The sequence below is a fragment of the Thamnophis elegans genome, chromosome 3, assembly GCF_009769535.1.
Source record: "Thamnophis elegans isolate rThaEle1 chromosome 3, rThaEle1.pri, whole genome shotgun sequence".
Classification (NCBI taxonomy): Eukaryota; Metazoa; Chordata; class Lepidosauria; order Squamata; family Colubridae; genus Thamnophis; species Thamnophis elegans.
The window spans coordinates 38,532,002-38,553,158 of record NC_045543.1 but is presented as its reverse complement, the minus strand read 5'-3'; the positions used below and the strand labels follow the sequence as shown (position 1 = coordinate 38,553,158).

At 40.2% G+C, this 21,157-nt stretch overlaps 1 protein-coding gene across 1 annotated transcript in view; it reads left to right on the top strand.

The window, feature by feature from the left end:
- The window catches only part of LOC116505829 (tumor necrosis factor receptor superfamily member 1A-like), a 48,360-nt gene that overhangs the window by 15,403 nt on the left and 11,800 nt on the right, over positions 1-21,157 (top strand). The window contains exons 3-8 of the mRNA XM_032213251.1: positions 12,178-12,306; positions 15,372-15,518; positions 16,767-16,851; positions 18,250-18,320; positions 18,480-18,593; positions 20,127-20,161. Coding sequence (XP_032069142.1) covers positions 12,178-12,306; positions 15,372-15,518; positions 16,767-16,851; positions 18,250-18,320; positions 18,480-18,593; positions 20,127-20,161 — 581 coding nt within the window. The remainder of the gene's footprint in view (positions 1-12,177; positions 12,307-15,371; positions 15,519-16,766; positions 16,852-18,249; positions 18,321-18,479; positions 18,594-20,126; positions 20,162-21,157) is intronic.

Genomic DNA, 21,157 nt, shown 5'->3' with positions numbered 1-21,157 from the left:
CACAGCCCTTAAAAACTGGCTATCCCGTCAGGCCTGGGGCTAAAGATTGCAACCCGCCCGAATGGTATGAATGTTGTGTTTTAATGATGCATTGTTCTATATGTTATAAGTTTGTCCCCCCCCCCCTTTTTAAGTTGTAAGCCGCCCTGAGTCCCCCCAGGGAAAAGGGCGGCATATAAATAAACTTAAATACAAATACAAATACAACTAGTGGTATCTCTCTTATGTATGTAAAACATATAAGAGAAAATATTAAGCTATACATCTATGACTAAGTTCACACATTCTCCTGAGCGCTGCTTGGAGAGTCCAAGCATAGGTTTGTTTGTTTGTTTGTTTATTATATTTATATGCCGCCCTTTTCCCCCGAAGGGGACTCAGGGCGGCTCACAACTCAAACCAGGGAAGGGGGATACAGACAAAAAATTAAAAAACGACACATAACAATGCATAATTTAAAACACACAACAGTCATACCATTTGAGACGGGGGCAACAGCTCTTTAGCCCCAGGCCTGTCGGAACAGCCAGGTTTTAAGGGCTATGCAGTTAAATTCTGCCTTCTGCCCAAGAACTGAATTGAATTTCTTTGGCCACGCTCACTATTGCTTGCTCTAGCCAGTTTTTCAATTCAGTCTATTGCCCGGTAGACGTAGTCAAAGAAGCTCCAGCAGTTCTTGACCACATAAGACTCTCTTTTAATATCCACTATTTCCTTTCTATTTCTTAGCGGTATAGTTTTTATTCATAGTTTAATTTTTGTATGATTTTTTTTCCCCTTGTATTTTGCTTTGGGGAGGTGGGGAGACTTTTAAAGGCCTTTTTTTCCTTTCCTCCCCTTCCTTTCTTCGCCGCGGTGTTCTGGGTCCGCTTGGACGTCGCAGCAGTCAGCAGGACATTTCTCTCAGTCAGCATCCCAAGGTGTGTAGCTTCCTGAAGGGAGCCACCAATCTCCGCCCCCTGGTCATCCATCACTTTCCATCTTAGGAGCTTTCCATTGTACTCCGGGTCCTTACCTGCGCTCCCTTCGAGCCAATCTGCACCTCTAGCCTCAGATATCTAATGTTTAAGACAGTCTTCCTCATAGCCACTACATCGGCTAGGAGGATATCGGAGCTGGCAGCCCTATCAGTCAGGAAGGATTTATGCATCATTCACCCTGACAGGGTCGTCCTCCATCTGGACCCTTCATTTTTCCCCCAAATCAATTCCTGGTTCCATCGGGCCCAGGAGCTTATATTGCCGGACTTTTGCCCAAAACCGCAACATCCCAGGGAACGACGTTGGCATACCCTGCATGTCTGAAGAGATCTGAAGAGATATATCAAAGAGACAGCCTCCTTTAGGAGATCCGAAGCACTCTTCATCTCCTTTCAGCCTGCCTCGATGGGCTGCAAAGTCACCTCTTCTACCATCGGTCGCTGGCTCAGAACTTGTATCGCCCTAGCCTATGAACACCAGACCAAGCCATTGCCAAGTCACATAACCACAAGGAGCGCAGCTACCACCGGGGCCTGGGCAACACAAGCTTCACTTGATCCTAACAATAGTTGGTATATAATCAATTTTCCAGCTTTATTGAGCAGAATATTAAAAACTGTTGATAATTCTTATAACATTTTGAGGTAATTTTAAAAACAAGCAAAAAAGGAATTCTTACTCTTGGTCACTTGATAAGTGACAATATTTCTGGAAAATTGGATGGATCAGTTGACTTCTAAGTTGAATAAATAAATAAAATTTATAAATGCTGAATAATAATATATGCACTTTGGTATGCCCACCATTTGGCCACAATGTTTTCTAAAACCCCAGAGGTACAGACTGTGTTTGAAAAAGAATTCACTGAACACTGAAAACATAATTTATTAGTATCATATTTTTTTTAAATATACAAAAATAATTTTGGACACTATACTAGCAATTTGGTATAATGAATTGGAATATCCTGCATTGCTCAGTGTTTAACTTCAATAATATATTGGAAGAAAAATTATATCATTTGGTTTTTAAAGATTTTAAGAATTATAAGAAACATTTCATAAGATTTATAAATTTAGCCAAGTTTTTTTCAGATTTATTGGGCCCTTCTGAAAATGTATTTAAAAAGGTTATCGATATTCATCTCAATCTTTTTTAACTGGCTTTATAGTGAAGGAATGCCCATGTTTGGTTCAACATTGTCTAAGTTCAATTAATTATTTAGAAATTGAATAGTAACAATTTGTATTAATACAAAATCAAATATCTGAAACTATGCAATGGCAGTGGAATTTAGAAATCAGAATAACTGATGTTTGTGTTTTTTCTTTGTTCTTTGGTTTTTAGTTCTTTTGTTCTTTTTCAATTTTTTCCTTTTTAAGCTTTTGCTTATTTTATCAAAGTTATACTTTGTGTGTCTGTGTACCTGTCTGTGTGTGTTGTTAAGAAAACTGCAGTGCCTTAAAATTGAACAAAAATATTTTCTAAAATGAAACAAAAAGCAGGAAAGATTTAATAAGCCTAAATAAAGATGGTCTGAACTAATGGTGTGAAGAATACATACAGGAAAGTGAAGATATAGGCTTAATTATGAATGTAAAGGCTAAAATGTATGTCAGGAAACATGAATTGATTTCATATGGGGTGTTAGTGTTTATGGAAGGAGGAATTCATAAATATGTTACAGTTCAATTAATGGCAGTAATGAAAGAGCCAGAATGAATTTTAAGGGAAATTGTGCAACATTTTAGAAAAAAAATGGAGTTTTTTGTTATTGTTAGGTGGAACAGGAATAGGTATAGAGAGAACAAAGAAAAGAGAACCAGGGGAAAAGACCAGGCTATTGAAAATACTAGAATGAATGAGAATAGTGACTATTGGCATGTTTAGAAAAAGCATAATCATTTTGGAATATTTTTTAAAGTGTACATACATACTATATGGAAGAGAAATGAATATAATTCTAGCAGGAATTGACAAATTTAAAAAATGATAAGTCTAAAAACACAAAAAAACACAAGATATAAGGATGACGAAAGATTCTGAACTCAGTACTGATCATTATTTACTTGTGTCAGTAGTGGATCTTGTGGGAAGAAATAGAAGTAGAGCAACTGCAGAAAAAAAATTCTGTAGGAAAAGCATAAGAAGACAGATTAATCTAACAGAATAAATGAAAATGAAATGTTAAAGAATCAGGACTTGAATACTGCTTAGAAAAGACAAAAACGAAGTGCCACAAAAGTGTTATTCTAATGGAAAATGTGACAGGATACTTGAGAAGGAGGATTACTATAAAAAACAAGTATGAAAGATACAGGTGGTTCTTGACTTATGACCACAATTGAACCTAACATTTCTGTTGCTAGGTATGACAATTGTTAAGTGACTTTCTTGCCACAGTTGCTAAGTGAGTCACGGTAGTTGTTAAAGTAGTAACAGATTGTTAAGTGAAAATGACTTGCCCATTGACATTGCTTGTCATAAGGTTGTAAAAAGGTGATCCCATGACCTTGGGACACTGCAATCATCATAAATATAAGCCTGTTGCCAAGCGTTTGAATTTTGATTCCATAATGATTCATAAGCATGAAAAGTGATCATGTCACATTTTTTCAGTGTCATTATAACTTCAAATGGTCACTAAATAAAGGGTTATAAGTCGAGGATTACCTAAATAATTTTTATGCAGAGAAAAAATAATAGCAAAGAATGCAATCAAAGATTGCAGAAAAATATTGAGATTAAAGGAGGGTGAGAAAATGTAGAGTAGTTTTAATAAAAATAAAAATGACTTTTATAATGTGTGAAAATGAGGAAGGTCACAGAAACAACTTTGGAGAAACTGTGGTGACATACAAAAAATGTTTTAATGCTGAGCAATGTAGAAAACATTAAAAAGATCCTCCTTAGTTCCCTGGGCTGTAAGAAACAGAGAGAAAGGGGAAAACACAGTGAGGCTTTCAGGTTTCTGTGACTTTAGCCAATATCTGTATAGTACAGTGATGCCTAACCTTTTTGTCATCGCGTGCCAAAAGCACATGTGGTGTGTGCCTGCATCCATAATGTAATGTGCGTGTGATACCACTGCCCCACCTCCGTGCGCATGCGCCAACCTCTACCCCATTTTGGGCCTAGCAGGCCTCCATGCAGCCTCCTGGGACCAAAAGCACCCCCCTGTGCTGCCTTTGCCCCTGTGCACACGCAACCGCCTCACCCGGACCACGTATGTGCACACATTTTCCGCATGTGCCCCGCCCCCCACGCTTGTGCAGCAGAGACCTGAAAATTAGCTGGCTAACAGGAGTTGTGTATGCATGCACGGTGGAGCTGAGCTGGGGTGACAGCTCATATGCCCGCAGAGAGGGCTCTAGGTTTGCCATCATGGATATAGTAGAATACTACCATTCTTGGGCAGTTTGTTTCCTGATTCAGTCTACCTCAAATAATTAACAGTAAAGAGCCTTAAGAGGAGCCTCCAGAAGAAAATAAAAATAAAACTGTCCAACTAGTGAACCCAAAACAAGAAAACACTCTCAGGAGATTTGAATTCCCAAAAGTAAAACTTCATTGGAGACACTATACTGGTACTGAAGAAACAAAAGCAGCTCTGGCTTTACCGTGCAAATGCTTTCCTAGTTAAACAATAGCTTCCCCTTCTCATCACCCCTGGGTGATCATGTTGTCCAATTGTGAGGTGTTCTTTTGTCCATCTCTTTCTCAAGCACCTGCAATTGTGACTTTGGCTTCCATGCTCTGACGATCTCTGCATACATTCGCCACATTCCATTTCCCCCTTCCCGCCCCCCAGTTCATTGGCAAGTTGAAACGCATTAAGGTTTGAATGAAGCAAAGTGGTTCAATTTTGACATTCTGGCCCCCTGAAGGAAAAGGCACCAGAAAAAATTAAATATAGATTAATTATTGTCATTTAGCTTTCACTAACCTTTTCAGTCACTGAGGATATTTTGCATGGAACCTTTTTATTAACTTGACTGTGCTAACATTGTGGGAACCTATCCACTCAGCATTAGCTGAGGGATATCCCTTCCAGTGTAATTTCCCCTTAAAATACTTTACGTCCAGTATCTTCTTTATCTCATAATGTTTCCCCCCCTCTCCCCCCCCCCCGCAACACGGGAGGCGGAGGCTTCTCCTCAACTGGCCTTAACATGCAGCCTTGGAAGGGCTTCAATAACCTATGGTGGAATACTGGGTGAACTCGTCTTTTAGATAAATGCAATTCCACTGTAACTGAATTTATAATTTGAACAATTGGTGGAACCCAATTTCTTTACAAGGTTGGTTCAGCTTCAAGTATTTAGTAGACAAATATACTTTCTCCCTAATCCTGAACTCCTTCTAGTGGGCTCTCTTCTGATCTTCCTGTTTCTTTTGTAACCCCCTGGTTTTATTCAGGGCTTTCTGCATATTTCCAAAAGCAGCTTTCAAGGTATCCATCCGTTTAGCTATCATTACTGAGGCTGGGGATTCCCTCCAAAATTCTGGCTTTGATACAAACTCAAATCCTGTGGTCATTTTAAAAGGGGCGAATCCAGTGCTATTACACACCAAATTATTATAAGAACTTCTGTGAAAGGTAGGAGCTCTGTCCAGTTGGTTTGCTGGTAGTTTACGTAGCAACATAGATATTACTCCACTATTGCATTAGTTCATTCTGCCGTTGGTGCTTGGATGGAACCCCGAACTAAGTCCCTGAGCTTGACCCTATTTGCTTTTAGGAACTCCTGCCAGAATTTTACTGAAAACTGTCTGAAATTATATACATTGGGATTCCTTGCAGCTGGTAGCCGTGTTGCACAAACGTTTTGGCCAGACTCCAGTCTGAGGGAAGTTTCAGACACACGAAGTGTGCTTGTTTTGAAAACAAGTCAACCACAGTCCAAATTACGATACTCCATTACTCTCCAGGAATTCCACTAAATGAAATCCATGGCGATTTCCTCCCATGGTCTTCTGGGGTTGGCCACCAGCTGTAAACAACCCAGGAGTCTTCCCTGGCTTGCTTCATGGATGCATACGCTGGGCAGCTGTTTATATAGTTTTCCATGTCTTCCTTCATCATAAGTCACCAGAACTGTCTTTTTGCCAAGCGAAGGGTCTTTACAAACACGAAGTGACCAGCCAGCATTATGTTGTGGCTCTCTGGCTGGCTGGAACATACAGTTTATCTCCCTTCCACTCCAGTTCCTCCCTCATCATCAGTGTTGCAGAAAAACAAGCCATACTTCAGTCCTTATTTCAATGTTTTCATATTCTCTACATAATATTGACTTGGTCTGTTATGAATCCATTTCCAACAAATTACCTACAAGAAGACTTGTCTCTTTTGTCAATCTATTACTCCACTGTACTGTATGTGTTTTATTGCATTAAAAATCTTGCCAACTTTCTAGCAAATTGGATAATTCTGAAAAGATTTGGATAATTCCAAGGTTGCCAGCAGTACCGACATTGATGTCTCATTAATTTCAGAAACCCTGGACTTAGCAAATAAAGTAGAAACTACCCTTACTAAGATACAGACTACAACAAATAATAATGCTGGCTTATTATACCAAACAAGACGATTGCTGCAGGCAGTGGAACAAAGACTTTTGGAGACGCTCCTCTTAATTAGAAAATGAGTCACTGCACCTCCCTTCCTCTTTAGGCTCCTATACAAGACATTGGTACAAGACATTGCAAAATGATTCTCATCTCAGCACCATCTTAGCATGCATTTCACAGTCTTGAGGATGCTTTATGTGTTATTTATTAATAATTACAATTTGCTGTTTTTACAAGGGACTTGGCTGCCTGAAGCTCTTATTCTTAATGGTTTTGTGGCACTTTTATTAAGAGTGCTCATAGATCCTGGGAAAGGCAGGCTCCCAGGTAGCTTAAGAATCTCCAGCCAGGCATTGAGGGAGATGGGGGAGGGATATTTATAGAACTCTTGGCTTGCAATAGTAACAGAAATGGAAGGGATCTTGAGGTCATCTAGTCTAACCCACTGCTGTCACAAGAGTATTGCTGATAAATGCCTGTACAGTCTCTTCTTAAAAGCCTCCAGTGATGTGGCACCCACAACTTCTGGAGGCAATTTAGATTTAAAACTTTTTTTAAAAAAATACTGCCCTGGTCAGCACAAGCCTCCCCAGCAAAATCCAAAATGGGGTGGGGTGGGGGAATTGCAGAACTCTCCGACTGCCGTTACTTTAAAAAAAACACACCACTTAGCTTAACGGTCTCCAGCCAGCCACCGAGAGGGAGATGGGGAAGGGATTTACAAAACACTTGGATTGCAATGCTGTCTTTCCCTGAAATTAAGACCCAGTCTTATTTTCTTTTGTGCCCCAAAATAAGCATTTGGGCTTATTTTCGGGGGATGTCTTTTTTTAATCACCAGGCCTGGCCTAGCCTGGCCAGGTGTTCCACCTCCCCACGCACACACAGGAGGCAGCAACCACACGGAAGCAGACTGCAGCAGGAAGTAAAGGGAGGCAGGCGCCCAAAGGGCACCGCCCTGTGCACTTCAGATCAGCTGCAGGCTGCCATGGAGAGCATAGTTGGTGCCACCACTGTGAGGTGAGAGAACAAGAGAATGATCTGCTCTCTTTCTCCCTCTCACTGCAACGGCAGTGGCGGCTCTTCAGTGCCTGACCAATCAGGATGCCCCACTTTTCCTCTTCCTTCTGCCCGCTCCTCCTCTTCCTTCCCTCGCTCCACTTTTTGTCTGCCCATTGTAGCACAGTGCCCAGGATCTACTTTGACAGTGGTGGGGCTGGTCAAACTCCATTTGTGGCATGGCTGCAGACTACCATGGTGTGGAAGGTGGAAGGCAATCCCAGCCACCATATCAGCCTATCGGGGGTTGGGTGGGGAACTGAGCAATGCTGAAGACAGCTGGAAGTGTGGCGTTGAAGTCCTGGAAGATTGTGGGAAGCGCATGCTTAGAAGCAATGATTAATGAGAATTGCAGGCAATGCTGTGCCTTTAAAGTACCGTATCTTCCAGGGCTTAAACACCACTCTGTTTTCGGCATCGCTTGATTTCCCACCTCCACCACAGCAATGGGGAAAGCAAAAGGCAATCTCTCTCACCAAGACCAGCCGGGTGGGGGTGGCACCAAAAGCATTGTTTCAATCTTCCAGGCCTTGATTACACAGAGGACATTTGCTCTGGAAGAGAGAAAGAAGAAGTTTCTGGGTCCTGCTCAGCAGTCAAAACTTCAGTGCCACACTTCATCTGCTTTCGGCATCACTTGTACTCCCACCCCACCCTTACCAGGCTGGTCTGGGGAGCGGGATTGCCTTCCGCCTTCCCTACTTTTGTGGTCTGTGGTTACACCATGAACGGGGATTGAGCATCCTCCCCAAACCCCACCGCTGTCAAAGTAAATCCTAGGCATTGTGCTGCAGTGGACAGACAAAAAGATAAGCTTTTATCTAAAGGAGAAGGGGGAGTGGGGAGAAAAAAGAGGGAAAACAGCTGAGTGAGAAGTGCCCCACTAGCCACCACTGAAGCACTGCCGCTGCCGCAACGAGCAAGAAAGAGAGCAATCCGATCCAATGTATGTGTGTGTGTGTGTATGTGTGTGTGTGAGAGAGAGAGAGATCCGATCCAACCTCAGAGAGTTATACTAAGGCTGACGGCGGTGTGCTCTCTCTCACACACACACTCACATACATAGAGAGTTTTGATCAGATCGTTCTTACTCTCTCACCTCACCTCATGGTGGCAGCATCAGCCATGCTTTCCACGGCGGCTTGCACTGTTTCATCTTCCACACACACCCACTGCCTCACTTCATTCATCTTCATTCACCACTTCTTCTCCTTGCTTGCCGCCACAACGGAGCAGGAGGCTGAGCGATGCACCGATGTGGCATCACAAAGTCAGGCGGGGTGGGTGGGTGGAGGACGAAGCTGCCCCACGCACCCCACACTGCCCTTCAGCCAGGCCACCCTTGCCAAACCCTCACCTCACCACAGGGCAGCCACATCTCCACACTAACGTCCTTTCCAGCTCCATTCTCTGCCGCTGCATGCAGGGCAACAAGAGTAGTTTGTGGAACTATGGTAAAAAAAAAAAGTTCAACCAGACCTTCCAACTTCTCACACACAAAAAAAGATCTCGCGTAGTTGGAAGGTCTCATTGAAATTTTAACCTGCAGGTTAGTGAAGGGATGTGGCTGCCCTGCAGTGGGGTGGGGTAGGATAGGGTTAGGGTTTTGCATGAATGCACTCAGGTAAGCCGTTGAAATTGAAATTGAATGAATTTATATGCCGCCCAATCCCGAAGGACTCTGGGCGGCTTACAAAATACAATTCTAAAAAAAAAAAAAAAAATTAAAAGTAGAGAAGAAGAAACAGATTTAAAAGAGACACATCATGCACTCAATGTAGGCGGGGCTGGACCTCATTCATGAGGTCAACAGCCCCAGGCCTGCCGGAATAGCCAGGTTTTAGTGGCCTTTCGGAAGGCTGAGAGAGTGGGAAGGGTCCGGATCTCTGGGGGTAGATGGTTCCATAGGGTCGGAGCAGCTACAGAGAAGGCCCTCCCCCGAGGAGTCGCCAGCCGGCATTGTCCAGTCGACGGCACTCGGAGAAGGCCCATCCTGTGAGATCTTATCGGCCGTTGGGAGGTATGTGGCAGGAGACGGTCTTGCAGATATCCGGGTCCTAGGCCATGTAGGGCTTTAAAGGTGATAACCAGCACCTTGAAGCGCGTTCGGAGACCGATAGGGAGCCAGTGCAGCTCGCAGAGAACATGTAGGGCAGCTTTTATTCCTTTGCCTTGCTCCACCTCCCACAACCAGATGGTGGGCCTTAACTAGGCCTTATTTTGTGGGTAGGGCTTATTTTATGCTCAAGCGTAAAAATTGGGCCAGGACTTGTTTTCATGGTAGGTCGTATTTTTGGGAAAACAAATGTATTTGATTCCGATTTGCATATAACTTTATGTAAACCCTGCCTCATGACTTGCAAATTATAGTTTGTAGCTTATTACATTGAATAAATCCAGACAATTCTGGTTTGTTGAATAAGCAATAGTTAAATACACTTATTGCAATGTGTTAACCCAGTCTGAGTAAGGATTCAGCTGGGACTGTTTGTAAGAATAGTTGTATGGATGAGAGCTTATGTGGGAACATATGCTTATAGATGTACTCATAACAACTAAAGCATTCTCGCCCCCCTCCCCTTCCAAAATCTGCCAGTTTTAGGTTAGGGGAAACTATTAATCCCTGGCACTATTCTGATGGAGGAGAGTTATATATTTGCTAGAAGCCTTACATAGGAATTTTCTACTGGCTTGTTCTGATCTCTGTCAGGAAATTGGAAAATACACTGGCCTCAGAGCTGGGTATTTATATAGTTCAGTTCTCTCCTGATCGTACCTTGTTCAGCAGATATTGAAATATAATGACAGCAATTCCAAGGAGGAAAAATGGCAGTCTACAGAGGAAACATGTTTGAGTGTATAAGAGATATAGTAAACAACAACCCTGTGAGGTGGGATGGGCTGAAAGAGAGTGCTCAGTTCAGATTCAGTCCAACTAATTTTATGGTCAGAAAGGACTGCTAAAGGTTCAATTTATTTTGTTTAATCTCTATATGAAAGACTCAGGTTTGTCAGTAAATATTAACATATCTTGCAATTAAGATTACCTCCATACTTCTTTCCTCCATTTATCAAACAATAGCTTTTTCTATTTCCAACTTCAAAGTAGTTGTACGTGACTATTGATTTTCAAATACTATGCTTTGAAGGGGTTTCAAGAGTCACAAAAGATGCTTGGGGTGTGCTCGAGAGTTTTTGATTGATAGCACTAGCTATTAGCTTCTATATTTTGCCTCACAACAGTAGTTCATGCTACCTACGTGATCTATTGGGGTTGCCTGGAAAATCACTCAAAACGCTCTTGGTGTAGAACGTGATAACATTCTTGGTGGGTTTGACATACAAAAAGCTCCTGTACAAAGTTATCACCCAACCCTCTCCCAGAAAAATGAAATATCCTAGGAAATATTGAAAAGGCAGAATATTTCTCTGGATGTGAAAAGGAAGAAACATGTTTTAAAAGACAGAATAGCTCCCTGTAGCTTCCTGCCCATTCCCACTTTGTCAATGGGCCATTAAGAAGGCCAACTGGTCTACTTTACATAATAAAGAGTTCTCCCCTTCAGCTCCACGGGGATGATAATATTGGCCCTTTACCCAACTTGCCACATGGCATCTGAGAACTCAACCAAACCTGGATTCAAAATACAGCCTAGAGAGTTTCCCCTGCATGGCTCCTTGGGAGTCTGACAACCAATCAGAATACAAGCTCAAGATCAAAGGCCAGAGAGGGCATAAAACCAGGGACTCAGCATCTCAGTCCTTCCTTCTCTTTTCTCCACCAGCATTGAAGCATGTGATCACCTTTTCTGTTCAGGACTCAAGCCATGTGGTCCTCTCCATCAATAAACATCTTTCCAAGCAGCCTCCATGTCTCCAGTGTCTTTTTCCCCACTTGGAGCCGAACCCAGAAGGACATTTCTTTCAACACACCTAACACTTGTGCTGTGAGCTGGAATAGATTGCCAATATGTTTCCAGGCATACTGTAATTCCAATAGCTGGTTTTGAACTATCACGCCCTTCACAGCTTGGCCCCAGATCAGGACCACCCGTTCCAACCAGAATCAATTTACTTGGCATGTTCATCAAGGGAGAAAAACTTGGTTGTTCATAACTTCTGTGAAGTCAGGGCAGTAGTGCTGTTAGAATCTTGGTTTTATGGCATGCCCCCCCTCCCCCTGAAATTACATTGCCTTCTCTTATAATAGCATTCCAGGAAATGGCCAAAACAGCGTTCTTCCTGGTGTGTGTTTGCTGTGGTGGTGGTTTAGATGTATTTCTTGTCTATTATAAAACCTTGGTCAATTTATAATTGTCTATTTATCATGATTTTTGACAGTATTTAGTACATTTATTTTAAATTCAGCCATAAACATTTTATTTTTGCTGTTATTATTGTGAAAAAAATAATTTTTTGGATTGTAGTAAAATATCTTTGATAGATTTAGTATGTCTAAATATAATAAATAATAAACAGTTATAATACATCCTCCATTTTTAGATCATTTGAAAGTTTCAGTGTCAGTGGTTTTCTTATTCACTGGTGATTTCCTTTCATTTTCTAGGAACTTATCTTTCAGAACATTGCTCTGGGCCAGATAAGACACCTAAATGCTCCGAGTGTCCCGAAGGCACATATATGCCTACGGAAAATTTTGCACAAAAGTGTCTTGCGTGCCAACCTTGTCGTACAAGTAAGTTTAATTTTCTATATGGTTAGATTAAAAATGAGCACTAATGAACAAAGTAAGCATTAGAACTTTATGTATGTATTTGTGCACATATATTTGTATTGTTATCAATGTTATTCATTAGGTTTACTGTGTTTTATTATAATATGTGCATCCTTATGTTCTGTTCTTGATACAGAATCCTGTACAATAAAACCAAATTATAAATTACATTTATACATCGGGAAAGGGAAGGGGAGGGCTAAAGCTAGAGTCAAATGATGGATAAAGTGGTCAGGAATCATGTTTAACAACAGTGTGTTAAAAAATGTTGTCAATGGGGGCTCATTGGCACAGACTTTTGGAGGAGGAACCATTATAGGGAGCTTTAGGGAGCTTTTTTTATAAATTCTAATATGTTTGTATATTGTTTATTTATTATTTTATTAGTTTTTATTCCACCTTAATTATTGTTATAAATAAGTAGTCGGTTGGATACCAATGGTTTGCTATGGAACTGGAACAGTGGTAGGTAGCATTCTTCACCATCATGCTCCATTATCCTGTAGCTGTAAAAGGCAGCAAACACGGTCTTCTTGAGAGGAACCTTGGTGTTTGGGTCGCACTAAAGTATATTGATGTAATAGCCATCTTCTCCACGGCAGAACATCAGAGGGTACTGGAGAGCATCATAGGCACGGTGCACCTCACTGATTTGTAATAACCTGTTGTCTCTGCTGTGGAAAATGATATCTCTCGTCTCAAAATCCTGGCTGACAATGAGAACAGCCACTTAGTTGTGGGGGGCATTGAAACGACTCGGTGCTCTCCAGAAGGCTTCCTATTGGCGTTAATTACCACGTGGAAGTTCTTGTGACCCTTAGGAACAGAATCAACAGCAGCCTAGAGTTCCAGAATATACCTTGTGTTCACGCAGGAACTTCTGCAGTTGACTAACCAGTTGTAGATTAACATCTGGGTACATTGCAAACGGATGTCCCTCTCATTGTCATCATTACCAACAAAGTATATTTGGAGAAATGAAGGCTGCTGCTGAGGCCTCACCATGATACTTCTTATCCTGTGTACACCTGGCCCCTGCTCTTTGAATGTTAGCATAAAATTTCCGTCCTTCACTTCTCTGGCTCCAAAAGATGTCATTTGGAAGCATTCATTGTACTTCCGGACAGGAGAAAGAAAGTGCTTTGCCCTTGGATGCTGATGGGTGAAAAGGCTGTGTAAGTGTTCAGGGTAGGGCTTAAGTGGAGGGAGGTGGACTTTACCGCCACTGTAGCAGATCCCAGGACTCTCATCCTGCTCCTTTAGAGCATGACCAGGTACAGGTAACCAGGGTCCAAGATCAACAACCTTGTCCATGGAGTAATCAATCTGATGTTCATATTTAAAATCAGACAAATACTAATTAGTCCAAGGCATTGATCTCATTTGTGACTGATTAACGTAGGGGTTATTTGATGTATACTTTTTTTTACAGCCTGTCTACTGACTTGGGGTTTGACGATACTTGTGTGCAGCTTCTCTTACTTGTGTTTTCCTAATCACATCTGTAAATCTTTTTCTGTGTTTTTTGCCTCTTTTAACTGGTGATAATAGAAGGAACAGATTTGTCTGAACTGAGGAAGAAAATAAGGGGAGCGGGGATCTGCCTCTGCCTGCCAGCATCCATCGGCATTCATTTGCCTAGCGTGCTGTCCATGTGTGAGAGAGTTGAGGGGTGTTTGGAAACTCAAACAGCATTTCCTGTGTGAGCAAGAAGGAGACAAGAAGGAGCCTGGGCGTGGCTTAGCTCAACTGTTCTATAGTAAAGCTACTTGCTCCTGTGAAAATAAAACTGAAACTCCTCTCCTCTGCTTGTGTTTTGCATTTGGAACAGATTTCTTTTGAGGTGGGGAGGGGGAGTAGAACTCCTTAGCATCAGAGGGCTGTTTTGAAAGTGAAACAATATTTGCTGTGTGAGCAAGAAGTTTTGAAACTCCTCTCCTCTGCCTGTGTTTTGCAATTGGAACAGATTTCTTTTCAGGTTGGAAGGGGGAGTAGAACTCCTTAGCATGAGAATGTGTTAATAATAATATAGGATTTACTAATGCTCTGATGGTCATTTCGAAAAATCCTTTCTTAACAAGCACCTAGAAGCCAAAAGGAGCATACATGGCGAATTTGAAGTTTGTAGGTTTTATATTATATATATGTGTGTGTGTATATGTATATATATATGTATATGTATGTACGTATATGTGTGTGCATGAGCGCGCGCGCGCGCGCGCGCACACACACACACACACACACACACACACACACACACACACACATATATATATATATATATATATATATATATATATATATATATATATATATATATATATGCTGGTCTTGTTGTATTCAGGTCTTTTCCCATGTAAGATTGAGATTGTCTTGGCAACATTTTGGCGATGTCTCACAATTGGTGCTGATTGGTTCTGGTTGTGTGTCCATTGTTGTTTTGTGTTGTAACAGCCTGAGTGGCACAAACAGCACAAACACAACACAAATATAACAAAGGCAACAGTAAAAATATTGGGTTTCTGTCTGGATGGTCTCTTATGACGAGCCGATGGACAGAGAATGGAAGTAGTGACCTTCCTCCCATATTTGGGCATACCAGGGGTTGTGACTTTAAAATATATATATACATACATACACATACATACATACATATATTTAAGGCAGAGAGCACGCATAATATCCCTCCCTCTTTCTACTTTGCTCACAACAACAACCCTGTGAGGTAGACTGGACTGAAAGCGAGTGACTGGCCCAAGGTCACCCATCCATTTTTCATGCCTTAAGGCAGGACTAGAACTCATTGTCTTGGTTTCTAGGCCAACACTTTAATCACTACACCAAACTGGCTTGTAAATTTATATTTTTAATGCTATGAAATGTAAGCAATAGAACTGTTTTACAAATTAATATTTGCATACAGAAATAAAAGCCTTCCAGTTTAGTTTAATGTTCAGACTATTCTGCTATCATTAACAGCAATATGATCTCAGTAGAAATACTCAGCTTTTCCTCACTCTTCCCAGGCTTTCAGCAGATAATAAAGCACAGTTGTACCAAATGGGAAAACACTGTGTGTGGTTGTCACAGTAACCAATATAAGACTACCAAAAATGCGGAATTCTTATGTCAGAATTGCAGCGACTGTCATAATGGAAAAATCAGACAAGTCTGTAAGTATAAACTCTAAAATTCAATATAACTATTTAAACCTGACTCCATCTTCATTCATGTCATCTATGATAATACAGTATGTTTTTTTTCCAGTGTATGTATTTGCATTTTGCCAGAACTGATCTTTTCCCATTTCCTTCTTATTTTTGTTTGGTTATCTGTGACCCAACTTTTACCACTTAATATGCATTGTATGGCACCACATGCTGAATTAAAAACAACATTCATCAGAAAAAGTGATATAGAAAAAGAGATAACTTCAAATTTTTTGTAATTAGTAAGGAATGAGAGTGAAGCTATACAGAAACAAAATATGCGTCAGAGCCTCTGGAGATTCTCATGTAGCATCTGTCTGCAATCCTTTAAATCAAAGGAATCTTTTTCTAGGATCATGCTGCAGCTATGAAATTCTGGGAGAAGAGGCAGCTGATTTAAAACATTGGAGAGCTCAAGTCTTGAGCACTCTTTCATTTTCTTGGTAACAATACTACCACTGCCATCTTCAGGGATGACTGATGCAATGATGGAATTCTTTAGTAGCCTTCCATCCTACCCCTGATAATTAATTTTTAGTCTAAACTATGAAAGCCAAATGCTATCATTAACTGCAGAAAAGAAGTATTAATTTTTTTCTTTCTGCTACTTTGAAGGAGGAAGACCCCCTTCCCTTTTTATAATTTTTAGTACAATATAATCCTAAATTTCAGCATTCGTATATTATCTAATTTTGGACCATCTGTGCTTCATTGTTTCTCAATGCCATTCTCATATCATTGCTAGTCTTTTCATCTGGTTTTGTTCCCATCTCATAATTAATTTTAAACTGTTTCTTCAAGTTGTCTGTCTTTCCAAACATCTTCTAGCAAGGTCCCTGTATAGTACCCATCACCTTAGTTCAAACTTCTTTCATCCAGAAAACAAAGAGCATGACCCCCATAAATTAAAGCTATAATGAGTATACCGATTGTTATATTTTAATAGAAATATTAATATTTCTTCCACTTAATCAAATGCTCCTACTATTTTCCCTTGAAAACTATTTCCAATTTTCTTTGCAGATGTTATTTCTCATGTTACTACTTCCCAATCTAGCCTACACCTTGTTTCTTGGTTCATCTCATGCAAATGTTAATCAAAACTCTCTGTTTAACTTTTGGGGACCATCCCAGGTTGACTGTTTATTTGGATTTAAAAGGCCTGAGCTTATTATCACCTAATAATTATTTGCTTTTCCTGCTATTTTCTAGGCACATCTGATAGTGATACAATATGCGAATGTCTCCCAGGATTTTTTTTTCAGGAAGATCAGAACAAATGTCTCCCCTGCAGCAGGTTGGGGAAATGTTATTTATCTTGTAAATACATGTGGGAGTAACTCCTGGGTTAGATGTAATTGTAGACCTTGTCTGTGCACTCCCAGCTGATTCATCCTTCTCTTCCATGCTCATTTCCAGTAGCTCTCAACTTATCTTTGTGCTTCCTAGCTGATCTCTGCTCTAATCCTTTGTACAGCAGGATGGATGTGTCATCATGTGCTTACCAGTTAACAGAATAACAGAATTGGAAGGGACCCTTTGAGGTCTTCTAGTCCAATTCTCTGCTCAAGTAGGAGACCCTATACCAGACGTGTCAAACACATGGTTCAAGGGCCAGATCCGGCCATGATAGGCCCAGAGTTGTCCCGTGGGGCTGTCTCAGAGACAGTGAGGGACTGGCCCATGCCGCCTTGGCCCACTCCAGTCACACCCACCCAGTCAGCCGTGATGTCCAGGCCACTCCCACCACAGCCCCCAAAGGGGAAAATCCTGATACAGCCCTCAATGGGATCAAGTTTTACACCCCTACCCTATCATTTCAGACAAGTGGTTGTCCAGTCTCTTCTGAAAAAATCTCCAGTTGTCCCAGAGTAGTAGTGCTAAAAATAGTTGGGGAGCTTCATGCATCTCCGTTGTTTTTCATCCTAATTTATTGTGAAGAAGTGAAAATGCACCTTATGGAATTATTGAATTCCATTCTTGAATTTCCCTCCTCTGTAATGGCCAGCTGTTTCTATTTATACTATTTCAGTTTACTAGGTCAACTATAATTTAAACTTGCCAACCCCAAAATAGGGGACAAAAGCATGACAGAAAAAAGCCTGTCTTTTTGCATGCAAACAAATGTGAGACAGACACAGAGGAGTCTGAAGCCTTAACTCTACTGTTGCCAATTGCCATACATATGCTCATCCTTCCTGTTGAAAGAGGGGTTACATTCCTATAGCATAATCACTCTCAACTAGTGGGTTTTCTTCTGGGTCGAGCTTCACATAATGAAGGAAATATGGGTTCCTAATTCTAAATGCAAACCTGGAGAGCTATACTTGCTGAGTGAAACTAGCAATCCTGACTAGAATTCTTAGCTTTTCTTAGCTTTCACACACAATCTCGCACACAAATGACTCTTATTTTAATATTTTTTTCATCTGACATTACTTTAATGGAACCCAAATCTAGTGGGATGGAAAATGATTAATTATTCTCTTTTGCTCTTGCTTTCAGAAACATGTGCTTGCAAGTTTATCCATGTTTCCACTCACTCTTTATATTTTAAGGGTCAGTTGAATGGTTTAATTTGAGTAATTTAATACCCCTTATTTTCTAAATCTGGGTATAGATTCAAAGGATAATAACATAAGAAATGCTGTTGAATGTTATCAGTAAGTACAGAAATTTCTGATTCATCTTCTAGCTGTGATAATGAAGACTGCAAGAAACTCTGTGAACCAGTAATGGAAATTAAAAATCAATCAAACTCCACAGGTAAGATTTGAAATAAATTATTTAATATTTTATCTTGATTACCACCATTTCCTTTGTATCACATGTTCATCTTTGCTCTAATATTCTGTTTTTACATTAACATTTATTTTTGTATCTTTTCAAACCAACAACATCCAACATGTTTTTTTTTTCATTTAGAACTCGTATCTGCCCTCATTTTCCTGACTGTCATCTTTGCAGTTGGTTTTCTTGCGTTAACATTCAAAGCCATCAAGAAGTATTTTCCAGAAAGACAGTATTTCTCTTCCTGTAGTAAGTATCATTAATTGCCTGTTAAGTGCAAAGTGACTGATTTCATTAAATAATTACAGATCTAAAGCAATGAATCAGCACTGAACACAGTGAAAGGCTATCAACACAACTGTTTTTCATATTTGTCCCATTAATTAAAGATTGCAAAGACTCTGGGTTTTTGAATGAAAAATTGCAATGTTTAGTATCACCAGATACACATTTGTATTGAACTTTAACAGGTGATTCAGACTCCAGAGAGGTAAATAAAAATATAGTCATCTAATTAGATTCTTGTGGTATTGATGAATATATATGCAAGAAAGTGAAGGTTTAATCATGAATGAAATGGCTGTGTCAAAAAGTATGGGTTTTTATCATATAGATTATTATGGTTGCTTATGAAAGTAATAATTTGTATTTATTTAAGTATTGAGGGTACATGCTACTTCAGTCACTTAATTCTAAGTGGCTTATGTGTTAAAAATAATCATGGAAATTGGGAAAAGTAACGAGAGCATAAAACTGCAATGAGATTTACAATGTGTATGCTAAAATGTTTGAGAAGGTGTTTGGTAGAATTCTGATTGTCACTTCACAGCTAGATAGCAAGTATTCAGACCATTTTAAAAAACTTTTCAATATGTTATTAATATTTCAAAATTTATATGTTATCTGATTTAAAGAAAGAATATGTAAAGTGCATTGTTGTGAGAGTTGATAGGAGTGAGTTTTCAAAAGAGTGAGCAGATGCGGATTGTCCATCTTTTATAAAGAAGGACACATCCAGTCTCTATTAAGGAAATGTAAGAGAAAATGGACAACAGATATATTGCCCTAAATTACTTATATGGAAAGATTTGCCTTTGGAAGTACAGCACTAATAAATAATATTACCCAAATCGCTTGGATTAACTGTTTCTAGTCCAGACTGCAAGGAGGAAAATGACAGTACATGAGGCCCTAGGAGCAGTTTGCACCAGTATGCTAGCCCATCTTGTGCTTGGTCTGTGACTTAGCATCTTCTTTGAATTTATGGACAGGAAGCCATGGTTTTGACGTAGCATGTTTTGTGAGTTCAGCCTTTGAGGACGTGTTCCACCAGTAAAATAAACATAGTACTGTATTTTATCTCTATTAAAATCCATATCTTATACATTAAATAATTTTAATATTAAAACACCTATTTGTTGAAAGCAGGGACAAGTCTTTACAGCTGAAACTGGAAAGGTGCTTCAGATTCAGCATTCACCATGTCTTAACCTGGATTTGCATAGCATAGTCCCAGAACAACATGTTACAACCCAGCCAGTCTGATTTGCCATGTTCTATCCATACTATTGCAACTTCGTTATCTAATCTAAGAACTTGTCTGTTAGGTATAGTATACTTACAGTAGCTACTAACATCCATTCATCTGTATACATTGAGAAATGTTTACTTTTAGTACAATTTCAGCTATTTATCATTAGTTCAGCATTAACCTGGGAAAAATAATAATCAGTTTGATGGAAATGATATACATTTATTGTCTCTTTGGTTTTAATTTTTTAGCTTCGAGTCAACAATCAAAGCAACTTACATCTGAGGTAAGTCTAACATACCTACAGGTATGTCTCCACACAGATCAGGATTAACTTAATCCTGCAAAGTAAGGTAGATTAAGAGTCCTTAGATCCTCATAAAGTTCTAGGTTTTCGTTTCTTAAATCACTAGGTGTTGATCCTTTTTTCCCACCAATGATTCATTTTCAATGAATATCCTACAGTATGTATTCTTCTTTAATGCTACCATTGGTTCAAACAACACTTCTCTATAAATATGCTATCCTTTCCCCCCACTAAATGATTTATATACAGAAATATTCCTGTATGTGAGATAAGGGAGAGAGGATTGAGGGAGAAATGAGAAGAGGTAGCTTCTAAGCTTCCTTCATGATAGACAAAACTGTGTCAAAAACAGCCACTGAATTAGGTAATACAGTGTAGCATAGCATCTTTATTTCAAATATGGACCATAATAAAGGTAAAGGTTCCCCTTGCACATATGTGCTAGTCCAGTGGTGGGTTTCAAAATCTTTTAGAACCTATTCTGTGAGTGTGGCCTATTTTGTGGGCATGGCTTGGCAGTCATGTGACCGGGCAGGTATGGCCAACTTGACATCACTCATGCACACTCAGTCACATGACCACCACCCCCAAGCCATGTGGCAAAATTTTTTGGAACTCCTATGAAAGGGAGGGGAGGAGAAAACCTCCCAAAAATAGACAACTAGAGGATTTAGGGCCAAAATTAGGGAGATCGGAGAAGGCAGGACAGAGAGGAATCCAGTAGAAAGCTATCGTACATTGGGGAAAGAACTTTGGGAGATTGGAGGAGGCAAGACAGAGGGGAATCCAATAGAAAGCTATCACACGCTAGGGAAAGAACTTTGGGAGATTGGAGGAGGCAAGACAGAGGGGAATCCAGGAGAAAACTCCTGAGCTTGCCTCTGCTGTCTGGTGGATTGTGCTGCTGGACCTCTTCAGCGGGCAGGGGTGAGCAGGCGTTCCAGAAGTTACTTCCGGGCCCATTTCACCATCCGG